This window comes from Gorilla gorilla, chromosome 21, assembly GCF_029281585.2.
Source record: "Gorilla gorilla gorilla isolate KB3781 chromosome 21, NHGRI_mGorGor1-v2.1_pri, whole genome shotgun sequence".
NCBI classification, from domain to species: domain Eukaryota; kingdom Metazoa; phylum Chordata; class Mammalia; order Primates; family Hominidae; genus Gorilla; species Gorilla gorilla.
In genome coordinates this window covers 15200713-15219069 of record NC_073245.2, presented here as the reverse complement: position 1 = coordinate 15219069, position 18357 = coordinate 15200713, and the positions used below count along the sequence as shown (strand labels likewise).

At 46.0% G+C, this 18357-nt stretch overlaps 2 protein-coding genes across 3 annotated transcripts; both read left to right on the top strand.

The window, feature by feature from the left end:
* The first annotated feature begins 652 nt into the window (after positions 1-652).
* On the top strand, positions 653-9190 carry PROKR2 (prokineticin receptor 2). Of its 2 annotated transcripts, XM_019016853.3 has the most exons (3): positions 653-721; positions 2835-3300; positions 5372-9190. In XM_019016853.3, the coding sequence occupies exons 2-3, from the start codon at positions 2843-2845 to the stop codon at positions 6066-6068; spliced, it is 1155 nt and encodes a 384-aa protein (XP_018872398.1). In that variant the 5' UTR covers positions 653-721; positions 2835-2842; the 3' UTR covers positions 6069-9190. The 2 variants fall into 2 exon arrangements, with proteins under 2 accessions (XP_018872398.1, XP_018872397.1); XM_019016852.3 differs by lacking the exon at positions 653-721 and having other exon boundaries at positions 2713-3300.
* Positions 9191-15151: 5961 nt separating this feature from the next.
* LOC115931720 (ubiquitin-conjugating enzyme E2 D3-like) lies at positions 15152-16284 on the top strand. The gene has a single exon (XM_055372532.2). The coding sequence runs from the start codon at positions 15351-15353 to the stop codon at positions 15705-15707; it is 357 nt and encodes a 118-aa protein (XP_055228507.2). The 5' UTR covers positions 15152-15350; the 3' UTR covers positions 15708-16284.
* The last annotated feature ends 2073 nt before the right edge of the window (positions 16285-18357 follow it).

The window sequence follows — 18357 nt, the reverse complement described above, 5'->3', positions numbered from 1 at the left end:
TCCCCGTCCCCAGCTTCCTCCTGGGGGCCTCCTCCTTCACCGCCATCTCCAAAGGCCCACACCGCACTCGTCGGAGCCGGGCTTTCCTTGAAAGGGTCACCTTCTAGTGGGCGCGGACGCTGGCACTGGGCACCTCCGGAAGACAGGACTCTCCCCTCCTGCGCGCGCGACCCGGGTGCGGTGCCACGACTGGCGGCAGAGGGCGGTGCTCACTGTTCCCAAGCGCACGGTAGAAACCCGGCTACTGTGTGGTCCGATTCAGACGGGATGCGAAGGCGCTGAAATCCGTGCGAGAGGCTGCCCCAGCTGCCGGGGACTCGCGTCAGCTCGGCCGGAGCTACGATGCCCGCGCCCTGGACGCACCAGCCCGAGAGCACGCGGTGGGGTGCGGGAGCTGGGCACCCACCCTTGGCCTGGACTAGGAGGCAGGCGGGGACCCCGGGGCGGAGTCCAGCGCGGGGCGGGGCGCACAGGTCTGAGATGCTGGAAAGAGCTGTGGGGGCGGAGCGCCAACTCCAGCTGGAACCCAGAGACCCTGACACGCCGGAGGAGCCCGCCGGGGCGAGGAAAAAAGAGGGACATCCCCCACGCAGCGGCTCTGCAAGTGCAAGTCCGGGTCCTCGAGGTGAAAACCGAGCGGCCCGCCTGCGCCCAACCACCCTGTGACCCTCGATCCGGCTTCCGGAGCCGCAGAGCGCACAGAAAGGAGGCGCCGAGACAGGTAAGGGCTTAGATCCCTGCAGTCCCGGGACTCGGTGCGGTGGGGGAGTCGCTAGGACAAGGGCCTCTGACGCCCACTTTTTTCCCGGGCATTCTGGCTGCTTTGCCTCCCGCCGCTCTCGAGATATGCGTCGGGACTGGCTCCAAGCAGGCGAGTTGGTTTCAGGAGATCCCCTCTGGGCTCTCTAGGACCGGGTAGGGTACGGTAAGCGGAGTCTGTGGTGCGCGGGCGCGGGCAGAGGGAGCCAGCGGGTAGCTGAGCTCGCGGACGAGCTCCAAATTGCAGGGGAGGGTGCAGGTAGAGGGGCACCTTCCTGAAAGGTGAGCAGGAAACAGCAAGCGTCCGTGGGGAAATTCCCGCGCACCGCATCCTCCACCCACCCGCCGTTTTCTTCCAGCCAGGAGGCACCGCAGCCTTTGCTTCTAGAGCCTGAATTTCTGACTTGACTCCTGTCTTTGCCAGGATGTCGCCTCTAGACGCCGACCGTGCGGCCGCGTTGATGGGGCGGGAAGGGGGCTGCTGGAACGGGTCGCTCCCGGGCGGGGAGTGCAATCTACGAAAATGCGGCTGGGACCTGTCCCAGCCCGGGCGCGCGCCCTCTTGTCTTGGGTTAGGGGGCTGGAAAGCCGAGGAGGGGTAGGACTCCCGATTCTTGGTCCCAGGCTGAGCAGAGGCTGCGGGGATTGGGGTGTCGCATGAGACGGAGGGGCGACCTGGAGAGAAGACACCTCCGGGTGTGGACGCCACTGGGATTTGCATCTCGCCTCTTGGAGGTTTTCACCTTGGGAAAGCAGCTGGCGGGCGCACCCCCAGGTTAGGGTGTCTTTTGCTGGCGCGCAGTTCCTGTCCCTCGGCGTTCTCCTCCCCTCGCAGGAATGGACCAAATGCATTGTTCAGCTGGGTCATCTCCTTGCTACCCAGCATCCCGCGGCGCCCACATGTGGAGTCGTTTCCAGGTGTGCTGAGAGGCGAAGGGAAGGCCACTCACAGCTGGACAGCCAGGGCACCTTTCTATAGGTGTTGGGATCTGGGCTCTTTTTCCAGCCCCTCGGTAAAGCCTTGTACCCTGGGGTGCCCTATCTCCTGCGGGCTGAGGGCTTCAGAGACTATTTTCCCTATTTTGAGACCTTGGTGACAGGACATGGTGCCTTTCAGGCAGGGTTGACTCTGGGTGGAGAACTAGGGCCAAGTGAAGGAGGTCAGAGAGCAGATCCAAAGTTGGAGTAGGGTGGGAAGGGCGGCAGAGGATTTCTTTCTGGAGCTGGTTCCCAAAGAACGGGGAGCAGCAGGGGAATTCGCCTCCCCCACCCCACCACCACCTCCTCCACCTACAGCGCCCTGGTCATGCACTCAACAGATGTCTGTCCAGCCCCCACTATGCACCAGGCACTGGACTGGGCAGCAGGAATTTGGTTTACAGGAAGATTAGGACTCAGAGAGCATAAATCACTGGCCCAGGGTGACTCAGTCTGTCCATGTGAAAGTGAACTTGGTGATTTCCAAGTCTATGGCTTGGTCAGTACAGAAGGAGTGGTGTCCTGCTTTGGAGAGAAGACCCCGCAGCATCCTGGCCCTTCTGCTTCATTGTCCCTGGCCAACAGGTGCCACAACGTTGTGACAGCTGTAGGAGCCTGGCCAGCTCATGGGAGCATCCTTGGAAACGTTCCAGAAGCCCCTGTGGGAGCTGATGTGTTGGGGGCTGGAGGATGTGACTGGGCAGACAAAGAGGCCCTGGCCCCTGGGCAAAGGGCAAAGGTGCACATTCTTCTTGAGAGTTCTGGAGAGTCTGATCCATCCTATGCTGTCCTTCCTGACAGCTGGGCAGCCACGGAGGGTTTCCCAACTTACAGATGTCAGGTCTCCTCTCCCCGCATCCTGGGTAGTTCCATCTGGTTAGGCAGCGGGTCTGGTTGGCCTATACTTGGGGAACTCAGGGAATGTGACCAGATGTTCTCCTGCATGTTGCCCACTGGTTGTGCCTCCTTCCAGGATCCGGGACGGCGAGTCAACTCTCCCCAAGGATGTGGGCAGGGTGCTAGGCTCACTGACCCTGAAAGAGCAGAAGGTCTGGACCCTCGCCCCGCGCACCTCCCTCACACCGCTTTTCTTGCAGACATCACCATGGCAGCCCAGAATGGAAACACCAGTTTCGCACCCAACTTTAATCCACCCCAAGACCATGCCTCCTCCCTCTCCTTTAACTTCAGTTATGGTGATTATGACCTCCCTATGGATGAGGATGAGGACATGACCAAAACCCGGACCTTCTTCGCAGCCAAGATCGTCATTGGCATTGCACTGGCAGGCATCATGCTGGTCTGCGGCATCGGTAACTTTGTCTTTATCGCTGCCCTCACCCGCTATAAGAAGTTGCGCAACCTCACCAATCTGCTCATTGCCAACCTGGCCATCTCCGACTTCCTGGTGGCCATCATCTGCTGCCCCTTCGAGATGGACTACTATGTGGTACGGCAGCTCTCCTGGGAGCATGGCCACGTGCTCTGTGCCTCCGTCAACTACCTGCGCACCGTCTCCCTCTACGTCTCCACCAATGCCTTGCTGGCCATTGCCATTGACAGGTGAGGATGGTGGGTGGGGTGAGTGGTGGGGCTGGGCCAGGCTGTCTCTTTCCTCATTTAGGCTCTGACAGGCTGACATTGCTCCAGATAGGAATGCTCACTAATCTTTGGAGGGCAAGAGGAGGTCTTGTTTCTCCAGTTGTGTTCTGTTCCCCCAGATGTGAGCAAGACTGAGGCTGCCGAGTGGCCCATCTCTGGGCCATGCCCCCAGATACCACATGTGCTTCAGATACAGGCATGCCACATGACAGTATGTGGCATCAACACAAAGGGAAAGCAGAAAGGGCAGGCAGCTACTACCTAGAAGCCACATGAGAGTTAACTAGGGCAGCTTCCAGTCAGGAAAACATGTACTAGGCTTTTCCTGTAGCCACCATCCAGGTGGAGATGTGAAACATTTCCATCAGCTAGAGAACCTTCTGTGCTCCTCACCAGTCAATGCTCCCCCACCAGGCAGCCACCAATCTGATTTCTATCATTACAGTTCAGTTTCACCTGTTCTTTAACGTCATAAAAAAATCATACCGTATGTGCTGTTGTTTCTGATAGACTTTGTTGCAGAGCTAATTTTAAAATAAGATAACAGGGTTTGTTTGTGCAAAAGAGGAAAGGACACGCTTGCTTTTGCTTTTCTGCATACGTTGGTGTGCTCATTTGCATACATTTGCATGAGATATTTCCAGAAGTCCTTGCTCTATTTTATTTTTTCCTTTCCTTTATGTATTTATTATTTTATTTTTTGCTTTTATTATTTTTAATTGACACATAATAATTGTAAATACTTAATGGCATACAGAGTGATATTTCTATGCATGTATGTATACAATGTGTAATGATCAACCAAGGTAATTAGCATATCCATCACCTCAAATGTTTATCATTTCTTTGTGTTGGAAACATTCAAAATCCACTCTTCTGGCTATTTGGAAATTATATAATAAATTGTGATAATTATATTCACCCTATAGAGCTGTAGAACACTAGAACTTATTCCTCGTCACCAGCCCTTGCTCTATTTTAAATTTATAAAGTAAAATGTATAATAGCAGTTTATGACAAATCTTACACACATTTTGTTTATGTGAACAGCTGCAGGCCAGCATCGGGCCATCACTGGCTCTGCTCGAGGGGGCAGTGTTCACCTTCTCTTGGTTGCTGTCCACCATTGTAAGCTGTGCTCATTAGGATGATCTGCTTAGTCATCTTTTTTCCTTTCATCTTTTCAACTCTTAAATTTTCCCCTGTTCTCAGTGCTGCTTAAATTTGTTCTCTTTATTCAACCAGTTTAATATTTTTCATTTTAGTAATAAAATACACAGATGGGTGTAGGAAGCATCCTCCTTCCTTTGTATAACATAATTTCTGCAGGAAAAACGATTTTGCTACAACTCAGTCTCACCAGCCCTGAAACCATCCCTTATGAAATGTGTACCTGTCAACCAACTGCACACAATTCTCCAGGGAAAATGGTGCAAAGTATCATTTGATGGAAAGACACAAAGTCAGCCCGGGTGCAGTGGCTCACGTCTGTAATCCCAGCACTTTGGGAGGCTGAGGCGGGCAGATCACCTGAGGTCAGGAATTTGAGACCAGCCTGGCCAGCATGGTGAAACACATGACAAGATGGAAACCCAAGGTGGTATAATAGGATGCTTAAGAATAATAACAGGCCACAAGTATTTATTGAACGCCTACTATACACAAAGCATTTTACAAAAATTGCCATATTTAGTGTTCACAGTAGCCCTGCAAAGTAAGTATCATCTTATTCCAGGTTGCATTTGAGGAAATAAATCTCAGGGAGATTGAATAATTCATCCCAGACCCCAAAGCCAATCCAGGGAAAACCCAGGATTTATTCAGCCCGTTTGACCCAAAGCCTGTGCTGTTTTCACTAAAACACTTCACTATGCCAAATGATGTTGCTAAAATAAGATGAAGCTTGTTAAAGCTGGATAACAAGTACATGAGGATTCACTGTGCCACTGCTTTAGTGTATGTTTGGGGTTAGTTACAAACTAACGTTTCCAAGTATTCATCATTACTACTGTTGGCTTCCCTCCCCCACCAGATATCTCGCCATCGTTCACCCCTTGAAACCACGGATGAATTATCAAACGGCCTCCTTCCTGATCGCCTTGGTCTGGATGGTGTCCATTCTCATTGCCATCCCATCGGCCTACTTTGCAACAGAAACCGTCCTCTTTATTGTCAAGAGCCAGGAGAAGATCTTCTGTGGCCAGATCTGGCCCGTGGATCAGCAGCTCTACTACAAGTCCTACTTCCTCTTCATCTTTGGTGTCGAGTTCGTGGGCCCTGTGGTCACCATGACCCTGTGCTATGCCAGGATCTCCCGGGAGCTCTGGTTCAAGGCAGTCCCTGGGTTCCAGACGGAGCAGATTCGCAAGCGGCTGCGCTGCCGCAGGAAGACGGTCCTGGTGCTCATGTGCATTCTCACGGCCTATGTGCTGTGCTGGGCACCCTTCTACGGTTTCACCATCGTTCGTGACTTCTTCCCCACTGTGTTCGTGAAGGAAAAGCACTACCTCACTGCCTTCTACGTGGTCGAGTGCATCGCCATGAGCAACAGCATGATCAACACCGTGTGCTTCGTGACGGTCAAGAACAACACCATGAAGTACTTCAAGAAGATGATGCTGCTGCACTGGCGTCCCTCCCAGCGGGGGAGCAAGTCCAGTGCCGACCTTGACCTCAGAACCAACGGGGTGCCCGCCACAGAAGAGGTGGACTGTATCAGGCTGAAGTGACCCACTGGTGTCACACAACTGAAAACCCCAGTCCAGTACTCAGAGCATCACCCACCATCAACCAAGTTCATAGGCTGCGTGGGAAATGACATCTGTGTTCATGCCTCCCTCGTGCCCTCAAGAAGCCGAATGCTGCAAAGTCGTAACATACAATGAGACTAGACATGAACCAAATCAGCTGACATTTACTGATATCCGCTCGACACCTACTGTGTCCACAATCCCAACAAGGAGATTAGACACAAGGAGCAGCAACTGACATGGACTGAACACGTACTGTGTGCAAACCACACCAATGAGATTAGACAGGGACAGCAGGAGCTGACATTTACTCATCACCTACTGTAATCAAAAACATTTGATTAGATTACAATCAAAAACATATAAAAAACATAACAAAGTAGCAGAAGCTATTGGAGTTTCCAAGCTATCTCCAGATATATAGATAGTTCACCCTCCATCTTCCGTAATTCTGTATCTTATCAGTGCAGGAATATCAAAAGGCTATAGGCCAGGCATGATGGCTCATGCCTGTAATCCCAGCACTTTGGGAGGCTGAGGCACGTGGATCACTTGAGGTCAGGAGTTCAACCCAGGCTGGCCAACGTGGTGAAACCCTGTCTCTACTAAAAATACAAAATTAGCTAGGCGTGGTGGCGGGCGCCTGTAATCCCAGTTACTCAGGAGGCTGAAGCAGGAGAATAGCTTGAACCTGGGAGTTGGAGTTTGCAGTGAGCTGAGATTGCTCCACTGCACTCCAGCCTGAGTGACAGAGTGAGACTCTGTCTCAGGAAAAAAACAAACAAACAAACAACAAAACAAAACAACAACAACAAACGGCTATAGAAGAAGACTCTTAGACACAATGGAAATGTAACGATAAGTTTGTCAGTGCGGGGTTTACAGCATCATGGGAGGTGCATTAAAGCCATCATACTGAAGTTTCCCACCCACCTCCTACTGCCTCCCAGGGCATTCTCTAGGATTTTGGCTTCAAGAAAAAAAAATTCTTATAGTCAGCCCAGCCTTATGTGGTTATCCACAATGGTGTAATTTCAAAGGAAAGAACCTAAAAATCACTTTCCCACTGATGCTTGAAAGCTTATCATTTTATTTGGGTAGAGATGGGTAATCCTGAGGTGTCAATTTTTGCCTCCTCAGTGCAAAGGATTTCAGTGGCTCTGGGGTCAGGGGGAAAGAGGACAGAGAAAAAAGTGGAGGTTGCCACTGGCAATGAACATAATGTCTGTGGGCATTTTGCTAAGGACTGGACCACTTTCTAGAACACTCCCTCTTTTACAAAAGGAACTCTACATAAAATCCAAAGACCTGGGTTCAGGTCCTAACTCTAAGACTCAAGTCCTAAACTCATGATGTTTTCTCTCTGTGTCTCAGTTTTGCTTTAATGAAATGGCGATGATGAAAATATCTGCTCTTCATACCTTGCAAGACTGTTGGGAGAGCCCATTGAGGCCATGGTTTGTGAATGTGCTTTTCAACTGTGCACACGATAAGAATGGAGAAGTGATATTGAACAGTTTATTTGGAGGGAGTTTATTTGGAAACCCCATCCACTGTGATTTATTAGAGAAATACCCACGCTTTTTCATCCCTGTTCTTTGGACGAAAGACTCCTGAAGACTTCACAGTGTACCTTGTCTACAGTGGGCCAAAAACGGATCCCTGTTCTTGGTTATAATCTGGGAAATTTAACCTCAGATTCTCAGTGACCCCAAGACTCTCAGCATCCCTGAGGTCTTAGAAGTGTTGACAGTCTTCCCTGCATGTTGCAAAATAGCACCCTAGTGCTGCATAAATATCACTTCTGAATCTGTTTGTATTATTATACATTTGTGGTAACTGTAGGTACACGTCTTCATTTCTTCTTGATTCATTTTGATGTGGTAGCTATATAAATGGTACCTGGTTTGGGACTGACCCATCCATATTTGACCAATTCCTAATTTTTTATAGACAAGGAATTAATTGTTTGCTTGTTTGATTGTTTTTATTATTTGTTGATTTGTTTCTCTGACTGAAGTTTCAACCAATGTTTCTTTCTATCACCACCCAGCAGACTCACCTTCAGCCCAATCATTGTACTCTCAGAAAATGCAGGCCGGCATGGTGGCTCACATCTGTAATCCCAGCACTTCGGGAGGCCAAGATGGGCAGATCACCTGAGGTCAGGAGTTCAAGACCAGCCTGGCCAACATGGCGAAACCCCATCTCTAGAAAAATACAGAAATTAGCTGGCGTGGTGGCACACGCCTGTGGTCCCAGCTCCTCAGAAGGCTGAGGCATGAGAATTGCTTGAACCCCAGAGGCAGAGGTTGCAGTGAATTGAGATTGCACCACTGCACTCCAGCCTGGGTGATAGAGCAAGATTCCATCTCAAAAGGCAAATAAAAGAAAATGCAAACACACTATAATATTAGCCTAAGCAAAACTGTTAATTCTGATTTACAAAAATTCTTACTTGCTTAAATGCATTATTACACAATGCATTTCAAAGCCAAGCAAGTAACAATTTTAGGTTATGTACATTTCTATAAATATAATAATTGTATTTTTATTTATTATTCTATCCTGGCTCTTAGCTGAATCAGGAGATTCTTTAGGAATGGACCATGTACCAGTCAAGTCTGTCAGCAGGATTCATCACCCTATTCCTTTTTGTCCTAGAATATACCAACTTCCTTTCATTGAAATTTAACTGAAAAAACTTTTGTAAATATCAGTGTGTATTTGTGATTTTCCAGTGATTAAAGTGTAATGTTGTTATCCAATTAAATAATTAACATATGGAATTTAGTCACAGGTTTCAAGTGCTTTCTCTGCTGATCTTTTAAGCGTGTTAGTATATTTAGATATGAGTGAAGTAATAGCTACCTAAACAGTCCAACCTTGAAACAGAGAAGGAACTTATGGAAGGCATTTTTAGAACAGTGGTAGCTCATAGCATCAATCAGCCTCCTCTCGGTTACGTCCTTCAAGCTAATGGCCCCGGAGTGTATTCATGCGTGCAAATAAGCAAGGAATCACGGTCCTGGACTGATGCGATGCCTTCATTCTAAAACAGTCTTGTTTGTTCCAGTGAAAGCTGCTGATTGCACGGTGACTATTCATCCCTCCAACTGGTAATAAATTAATTACACTTGTATTTAGTCCTTTCTTCTCAAGACTAATTAATGGTAAGCTTAAGACACTTTTAATATGCTCAGATGTACACATTTATGCCTATTATTACATACATTGAAAAATTAATCTCATTTAGCAAAACAGATCCATTTCCTCAGCCAGAATAAGAAAAAAGATGGCTCTGTAATGAAGCTGTTAAAGGCTTTTCTATCAGCATTCAACATTTAAAATAAGTTGCTTTACAAATTGAAGAAATCAAAAGATGGCTTCAGGCCCTCAGTCATGAGAAGCAATCCAGACTTAAAGAGGAAGAAAGAATGTGACATGTAGGAGGTAATTAGAAAACTTAAAGTGAGTTCTATTTCTACAGGAAAAATGATGGCTTTGAAACATATCCTTCCAATTTAACAGCTGTCTCTCCTTTGGCTCAAGAGGATGGGTGCGTGTGCATGCACACGCACGCACACACACACACACACACACACACACACCAACCACAGACCACAGACCAGGAAAGGCCTTATAAGGGCATATAATTCAACTCACTCCTTTCTTAGGTGAGGATATCTGAGTTTCAAAAGGAAATGCCTTGCTTAAGGGTACAGCTAATGCTTGCTGGAGCCAAGATATTGCCCCAAGATTTTCACTCTGATGCAGCGAACTGCACTCGGGGACTGCACTCCTGACTCCTAAGGAGTGGACCCTCAGCTGGTTTCTGGCCTCCTGGCAGAATCTTAAACTGCAGAAAAGATACTGTTCCTCCCTCTGGCAGGCCAAGAGCACATCCAATCCAAGGGACCATAATTGAGACTCCAGGATTCCAGGGAAACCAGAGAGAATCACCCCAGAATCATCCTAGTGCTCCTGCCTTTCTTTTCTCCTATTGAGATAAATGGGCGTGGAGGGGCTCTTAATGCATTAGACTTGAATGCACATGGAGCTATTTGCAAGTGATTCAGGAGCCAAATGGGAAAGCAGGTTGTGCTGAGAGGTAACCCGGCCCCAGGAAAAGCAGGTGGAGGGGAGGGGGTTTGCTCGCACTCCAAGACAAGGCAAGTACAGGGCCACCCACAACACAGTGTGCAGTCTTCACCCAAGCCACTGCTGGCTGACTTAGCTGTGGTTGTGCTTTGTGCCTCCTAGCAGCCAAATGCTGTCTAAAGAAATAAACATCAAACTTTTAAAGAGTTCAAGTTGGTTTTATTCAGAAGTCTTACTGAGGACTATAGCCCAAGAGGAGTCTATCAGAGAGGTTCTGTCAGACACCTCCAAAGCTATGTTTTAGTTCACAGTTTATATGCAGGTGATGAAGATTTAGCATGTGTACAATCACATCAAAGCTTGGGTGCAAGAGTACATCTGGTTATAATTACAGAAGCATAATCATTAACCCTGTCAGATGTTATCTTATGTGCAGAAAAAGGCAAGAGCTAGGGTCGTTCATCTTTTAAGAAATATAGTGACTCAGGCAAGAGGCTTTGCGAAATTTTGCTGGCAAACAGAAATGAGCACACGTGGCTTCTTACATTTGCTACTTTATCTCATATGGTGATGTGAGGCAAATGCAGCAACTCCTGAGGTGCACCAACCAGGGACACATCACCTCCTGGGATTGCTGATGCTGTCTTTTTATAATTTTAATTTTTGTGGGTACACAGTAGATGTTTGGCGCCGTTTTTTTTTTTTTTTTTTTTTTTAGATGAAGTCTCGCTCTGTCACCTGGGCTGGAGTGCAGCAGCACGATCTTGACTCACTGCAACCTCAGCCTCCTGGGTTCAAGAGATTCTCCTGCCTCAGCCTTCCTAGTAGCTGGTATTACAGGCATACACCATCACGCCTAGCTAATTTTTGTATTTTTAGTGGAGGCGGGGTTTCACCATGTTGGCCAAGCTGGTCTCAAACTCCTGACCTCAAGTGATCCACCTGCCTTGGCCTCCCAAATTGCTGGGATTATAGGCATGAGCCACCGCGCCCAGCCTCGTGCCCCACTAAATAGCAGCACAAACACAACTTTTATCTGTTTCTTTCCTGGCAGAAGTTTGGATAGCTGTACCCTAGAAGGACATGGATACAGAAACCCTGAGTGTCCAGTGGTGGAACTACTGTGTGAGGAACACGTTTATTTAATCAACATATCTTTTGCTAAGCAAGGTCTTCACTTCCAGCCCTCGGCTGGGAGAAACCTCGCTGCTACAGAGAGCAATTTGTTAGCAAGGCAGCCTGGATTCCCATAGTAAATGTCTTTATTTCCTTCAAGCACAATTTAATCTGACTCCTCCAATGGTAGGAATATGACCACATTAATTGGCAAAGATCCCTACCCTGATCCTGCAAATGACTGCCTCAGAGGCTCTCTAGATCCATCTGCCTTCAATGTTTTACTGTTGAGTCCCTTTATCATTAGGCTATGGGTCATGCCAATAACTTCAAATGCAATATCAATAACAATAATAAATCTTGAGGTGGGGCATGGTAGCTCACACCTATAATCCCAGCACTTTGGGAGGCTGAGGCAGGAGAATCGCTTGAGGCCAGGAACCTTGGCAACATAGCAAGACCTGATCTCTACAAATAAAAAAATGAAAAAATTAGCCAGGTATAGTGACACGTACCTCTAGCTCTAACTACTCAAAAGGCTGAGGTAAGAGGATTGCTTGCCCAGGAGTTCGAGCCTGTAGTGAGCTATAATCACACCACTGCATTCCAGCCTGAACAACAGAGTGAGACCCTGCATCTAAAAAGAAAGAAATAAACAACCTTGAAATCTTGAACCATGTACTACTATACAGATGTTCAAAGAGCTCATGACACAGGACAATTTTTTTCATTTTCCAATAATGGGTTTGGCACTTTCTTCAGATAAAACAAATTGAGGAGCGGGGGTTGTTTTACTGGAACTTAGAAAAAGTTATCACTAAATAGGGAAATAGGCAGAAGGCTTTGCCTCCAAGAAGCAGGGAGGAAACCCAGAGATGCCCTTAGAACAGAAAGCCATGCAGACTCAAGGTCGTTGTATCCCTTTGGTGACTTCTTAGACTGAATTTCCACATGCAAGTCACAGACTGAGACGAAAGAGTTAGTCTCTGGAGTCTCACTTCATGCCAACCTTGGATTCTCAGCTCTGGAACCAGCTCCTAGGCAAGGTCCTAACATAAGCCTTTACTAAACTCTGCTGCAGGCATGGCCCAGTGTGCAGAGAAAAGGGTCTTCTACTCACTCATGCAGCTTCTGCCCCAGATGCTGTGGAGAAACAAAGAGGATGGAGAGGCAAGCCTGAATCTCAAGGTGATTCCCGAGATAATGTGTGACTAATTCCACGTGAAAGTTGAGACACTGGAGGGACACTGCAAAGATAGAGTGAATTTAGACACAAATACCTTCTGGCTGTGGGGATCAGAGAAGGTTTGGGGCCATGGGGAATGGTGACAGGAGGGTACCCCAGGAAAAGGGAACAGAAGCAACAAAGACCTAGAGGAGGGAAAATTAGACGGACTGTAAGTGGAACAGCACGTAGCTTGGTTCGACAGGCACATCAGATTCAGAGTGTTTAGGGGAGAGCCGACTGGGCAGCTGATGAGCTGAATGAAGAAAGAGGCTGATGAGCTGAATGAAGAAAGAGGGGTGGGGGCAGGCAGGATGGAAGGGCCTGGGGTCCCAGCCAGCCAGAATTGTGGTCAAATAATAATTCTTTATTTAACCATGTGAACTTGAACAGATTCTTTACCTCCTATCCAGACCTTACTTCCTCATGTGTAAAATGGGAATCGTAATAGCACTGACATCATAGGATTGCATGTGGATTAAATTATCTTAGAAAATGCCTAGCATATCATAAGCAGACAATAGTTATTTTTGTTATTTGTAATAGTTATTTTGTTATTTTTGAAATGATTACTTCCAGGAACAGAATTTCTCCTAGATGAATTCAGAACATTGTGTCACATGTAGTGGATATGTTTTGGGATTATCAACCCAGGGTATTTTTATCTCCTGTGGTCTCAAGTCCCTAGTCATCTTGGACTTCCTATCATACCTGGTCAACTCAAATCACAGAGTTTCTTCCATCACGTAAGAGAAGATGCTCTTCCACCATTAACACTGAACCAGGAAGCTTAATGGCCCTCCAAAGGAGGCTATGATGTAGAGGAAGTCCTTTCTATAGAGGAAGAAGAAAACAGAGCCCATCCCTTCTAGCCTCAGTGGATGGTGGGAAAGAAAGAAACAGAAAATACTTGAAGGCTGAATGCATTTGTCCTTGCTTTCTCCTTCAGGAGCTAAATCTAGTTGGTGGAGGTGGGGAAGCTATAGAAACATCTAAGTGTAGAGAAGCCTGAGATCATGGGGCAGGAAGGCAGCAATGGGATGCTTCCCTGGGCTCACTGAGGAAGGCCCCAGACCTCTAAGAGGAGCCCTGCAGGTGTTCTAGAGAAATGGTGATGCAGCCACGGGAGAAGGCAGGGAGATGGAGTCTGACCAATGCCCTAATATGCCACAGCAAACGGTGAGGTGCAGGGATCCATAAATTCCTGTATGCCCTACTTAGGGGTGGCAGATGGGCAGAGGCCCAGAGTAAGGTCAAAGTGATCATTATGTGTGGTGCCTTTGCTATCAAGGACAAGTGGCCAGGACCACAGACTCCAAAAGACCAGATGGGGCACATTATTCCTCAGCAATCCATCCTGAAATCCATCCTGCAGCAGAGCCAGCAAGGATCCAGAATTCTAGAACAGTATATGATTCTGATCTTCCTCCTCCCCTCCTCCAACATGCAGTCCCTGGAAGCTCAACCATATTAGAAAGTAGCAAGGGCAGGGACTGAAACCCAAAAGATTTCACATGTCCATAAATGAGTGATTTCAACTGAAGGGAGTCTATGTACATTCAAAAAGACTGTATATCATGAATAGCTTCCCCACCTCCCATGAGATGGGGGCTCCTGAAGATTCAATCAATGGTAGAAAAATCAAGAAGGTACAGTTTCCCCGTACATCCAAGTATAGCATCAGCCAACATTACACATAATTATGATGAGAGGCAGCCAGAGACTGGGGACTGGATTAGGGAGAAAAGAGGAAGAAAAGCTGTCACTCTGGAGATGTATGATAGAAACTGGAATTGTCACACAGGAATTCAGTCCTTCTAGATTCAGTCCTTCTAGAATGGTGCTTGAAACAAAAAGAAGTTGGTATGTCTTCACTGTGGACAGTACAGAGACGTGTAATTGATATAACATATGGTAGCCCTTTATATCAGCAGCTTTGCTATTTGTGACTTTGTGAGCAATCTCAAAGATCCATGATGTGGTCGGTCATTCGTTATTTTGGGAAGTGTAAGTTTCCATCTTGCACCCCAGCAGCTAAGCCTACCCAACAACAAAGCAGCCCCATTTCAATGAGGCTTTCTTGTTCTTTACTCAATATTGTATTTCATGCTCTCATGAAATAATAAAAAACTATATTCCTTTGCGGGGGGGAATATGCCCCTAAAAGAAAGCCAATGGTTTTCTCGGAATGGAAGCTGGTGCTGGTTTTGAAAGTAAAGAAAGAAATGAAAATGTTATTAGGTGAAGAGTTAAGGACTCTCTAAGAAAATGATAGATTTTAGCCCATCTAAAGTTTGGATAACTTTAAAGAATATAATGAATATTAAGAACCTCTTGTTCCAGTCCATGGCATGAGTGAATTTAACATAATATAATTTATAAATTATAAAAATGTAATTTAACATAAATAAGAAGTGATTCATACATTCATGCTCCAGCCTATAGAGGAAAAAAATACATCTTCTGGAAGAAATCGTGGGCCGTGGTGGTGGTTATATAACTAGGGGTTTCCAAGGGAATTCTAAGTTCCAGGATGAATCTTTCATGAATGTCAAGGCTCTATCTTTTCTAGAGTTCTGTTAAACTTTGGATATCTTCCCTCAAGAGAGCCCCGTGGGCAGAGCTGGTGTGAGACGAGACAATCCTGCCCCGCCGCCAGGATAATCAAGAGTTTTGGCCGGACCTTTGAGCATACACTGAGAGAGTGCGGAGCCAGGCGACAAGCACACACTACGGCGCTGAAACGGATTAATAAGGAACTTAGTGACTTGGCCCGTGGCCCTCCAGCACAATGTTCTGCAGGTCCAGTTGGGGATGATATGTTTCATTGGCAAGCCACAATTATGGGACCTAAGGACGGACCATATCAAGGCGGTGTATTCTTTTTGACAGTTCATTTTCCTACAGACTACCCCTTCAAACCATCTAAGGTTGCGTTTACAACAAGAATTTATCATCCAAATATTAACAGTAATGGCAGCATTTTTCTTGATATTCTAAGATCACAGTGGTCGCCTGCTTTAACAATTTCTAAAGCTCTTTTATCCATTTGTTCACCGCTATGTGATCCAAACCCAGATGATCCCCTAGTGCCAGAGATTGCACGGATCTATAAAACAGACAGAGATAAGTACAACAGAATTTCTCGGGAATGGACTCAGAAGTATGCCATGTGATGTTACCTTAAAGTCAGAATAACCTGCATTATAGCTGGAATGAACTTTAAATTACTGTTTCTTTTTTGATTTTCTTATCCGGCTGCTCCCCTATCAGACCTCACCTTTTTTAATTTTATTTTTTGTTTACCTCCCTCCATTCATTCACATGCTCATCTGAGAAGACTTAAGTTCTTCCAGCTTTGGACAATAACTGCTTTTAGAAACTGTAAAGTAGTTACAAGAGAACAGTTGCCCAAGACTCAGAATTTTAAAAAAAATGGAGCATGTGTATTATGTGGCCAATGTCTTCACTCTAACTTGGTTATGAGACTAAAACCATTCCCCATTGCTCTAACATGCTGAAGAAATCATCTGAGGGGGAGGGAGAAGGATGCTCAGTTGTCACATCAAAGGATACAGCGTTATTCTAGCAGCATCCATTCTTGTTTAAGCCTTCCACTGTTACAGATTTGAGGTTACATGATATACTTTATGCTCATAACTGATGTGGCTAGAGAACTGGTCTTGAATTTATAGCATCAGCAGAACAGAAAATGTGATGTATTTTATGCATGTCAATAAAGGAATGACCTGTTCTTGTTCTACAGAGAATGGAAATTGGAAGTCAAACACCCTTTGTATTCCAAAATAGGGTCTCAAACATTTTGTAATTTTCATTTAAATTGTTAGGAGGCTCGGAGCTATTAGTTAATCTATCTTCCAATACACTGTTTGATATAGCACTGAATAAATCATGCAAGTTGTCAATGGATGAGTGATCAACTAATAGCTCTGCTAGTAATTGATTTATTTTCCTTCAATAAAGTTAAATAAACCAATGAGTTAGCTGCCTGGATTAATCAGTATGGGAAACGATCTTTTATAAATGCAAAGCTGTTTTTTGTATACACTGTTGGGATTTGCTTCATTGTTTGACATCAAATGATGATGTAAAGTTCAAAAGAGTGAATATTTTGCAACGTTCAGTTAAAGTGCACAGTCTGTTACAGGTTGACACATTGCTTGACCTGATTTATGCAGAATTAATAAGCTATTTGGATAGTGTAGCTTTAAAGTGCTGCACATGATACTGGCAGGCCTAGAGTTCATAGATGGACTTTTGGGACCCCGCAGTTTTGAAACGTGTTTATGGAGTTTAAGAAATTTATTTTCCAGGTGCAGCCCCTGTCTAACCGAAATTTCTCTTCACCTTGTACATTTGACAGCTTAAAAAAAACATAACATGGGAGTAATAATGGGTCAAAATTTGCAAAACAAAGTACTGTTTTGGTGTGGGGAAAAAGAAAAAAAAGAGAGCCCCGTGGGAAGATAGAAACATACAGACCAGGTCATATTTTGATTAGGTAGATTATAGCTGGTTGTAAGAATATTGATTGAAGAAACTGTGTTGATCTTAAGATTTTATCCATTACTTGACTAAACGTAAAGAAGGGAAGCTTATCAAAGGTCTGAGTCCCCAAAGGGGACACAAGTCTACAGCAAACACTTCGATGATTTCCTCATCATTTGAGCTGTTAACGCTACATCAGCTAGCAGGAAAGTTCACAGGAGGCTTCAAGCATGGTCTGGCAAACTCCCCCAAATGATAAGCTGAGGTCCTGCAGTTTGATTTTATTTCAGCAAATGGTCTTTGTGTTATGAAGAGCGAACTGTAGTTGAACTCTGGGAATTAGTCTTCCTCCTTCCTTTCATTATTATCCTCCCCGATGGTGAGGATCAACTCCACCATCGACAGAGAGTTGTGGGAATGTCAAGGGAAAGAAGCAAGTGGGGAAGTCGATGTTGACCCTGGAAGGCATCGCCATCCACAGTCACATTGTCTTTACAACAACATCTTTGAGAATTAACTAATTTATTTTTTAATTGGCTAATAAAAATTGCATATATTTATGGTGTACGGCATGATGTTTTGAAATGTGTATGCATTGTGGAATGGCCAAATCAAGCTAATGAACATATGAATCCCATCACATGCTTATCATTTTTTGTGGTGAGAAAACATAAAATCTACCCTTAGCAATTTCCAAAAATACAGTAAATTGTTATCAGCTCTAGACACCATGTTGTACCATCGATCTCTTGAACTTACTCTGCCTGTCTAATTGAAATTTTGTGCACTTTGACCATCATCTCCCCAACCATCACCTTTCTCCTCCCACTACCAGCACCACCTAGCTGCTAGTAACCATCATTCTATTCTCCATTTCTAAGAGTTTAACCTTTTTTTTTGAGATGGGGTCTTCCTCTGTCACCCAGGCTGAAGTCCGACGGCACAATCACAGCTCACTGCAGCCTCAACCTCCCAGGCTCAAACGATCCTCCCACCTTGGCCTCCCAAGTAGCTGGGACCACAGGCCCATGCCCAGCCCATTTTTGTATTTTTGGTTGAGATGGGGCTTCGCTATATTTCCCAGGCTGGTCTCGAACTCCCAGGCCCAAGCAACCCTCTCACCTCGGCCTCCCAAAGTGCTGGGATTATAGGCGTGAGCCCGGCTGAGTGTTTAGATTGCACATTTTCCCAACAGCATTTTTGTTCATGGTTAGGCCACTGCTTTCCAGGTCTCTGAGCATTTAATGAAGAGGCAGTCCCAGTTTCAGCTCCAAGGTTATTCTTCTTATAGCACCATAAACACATATCATGCTTATG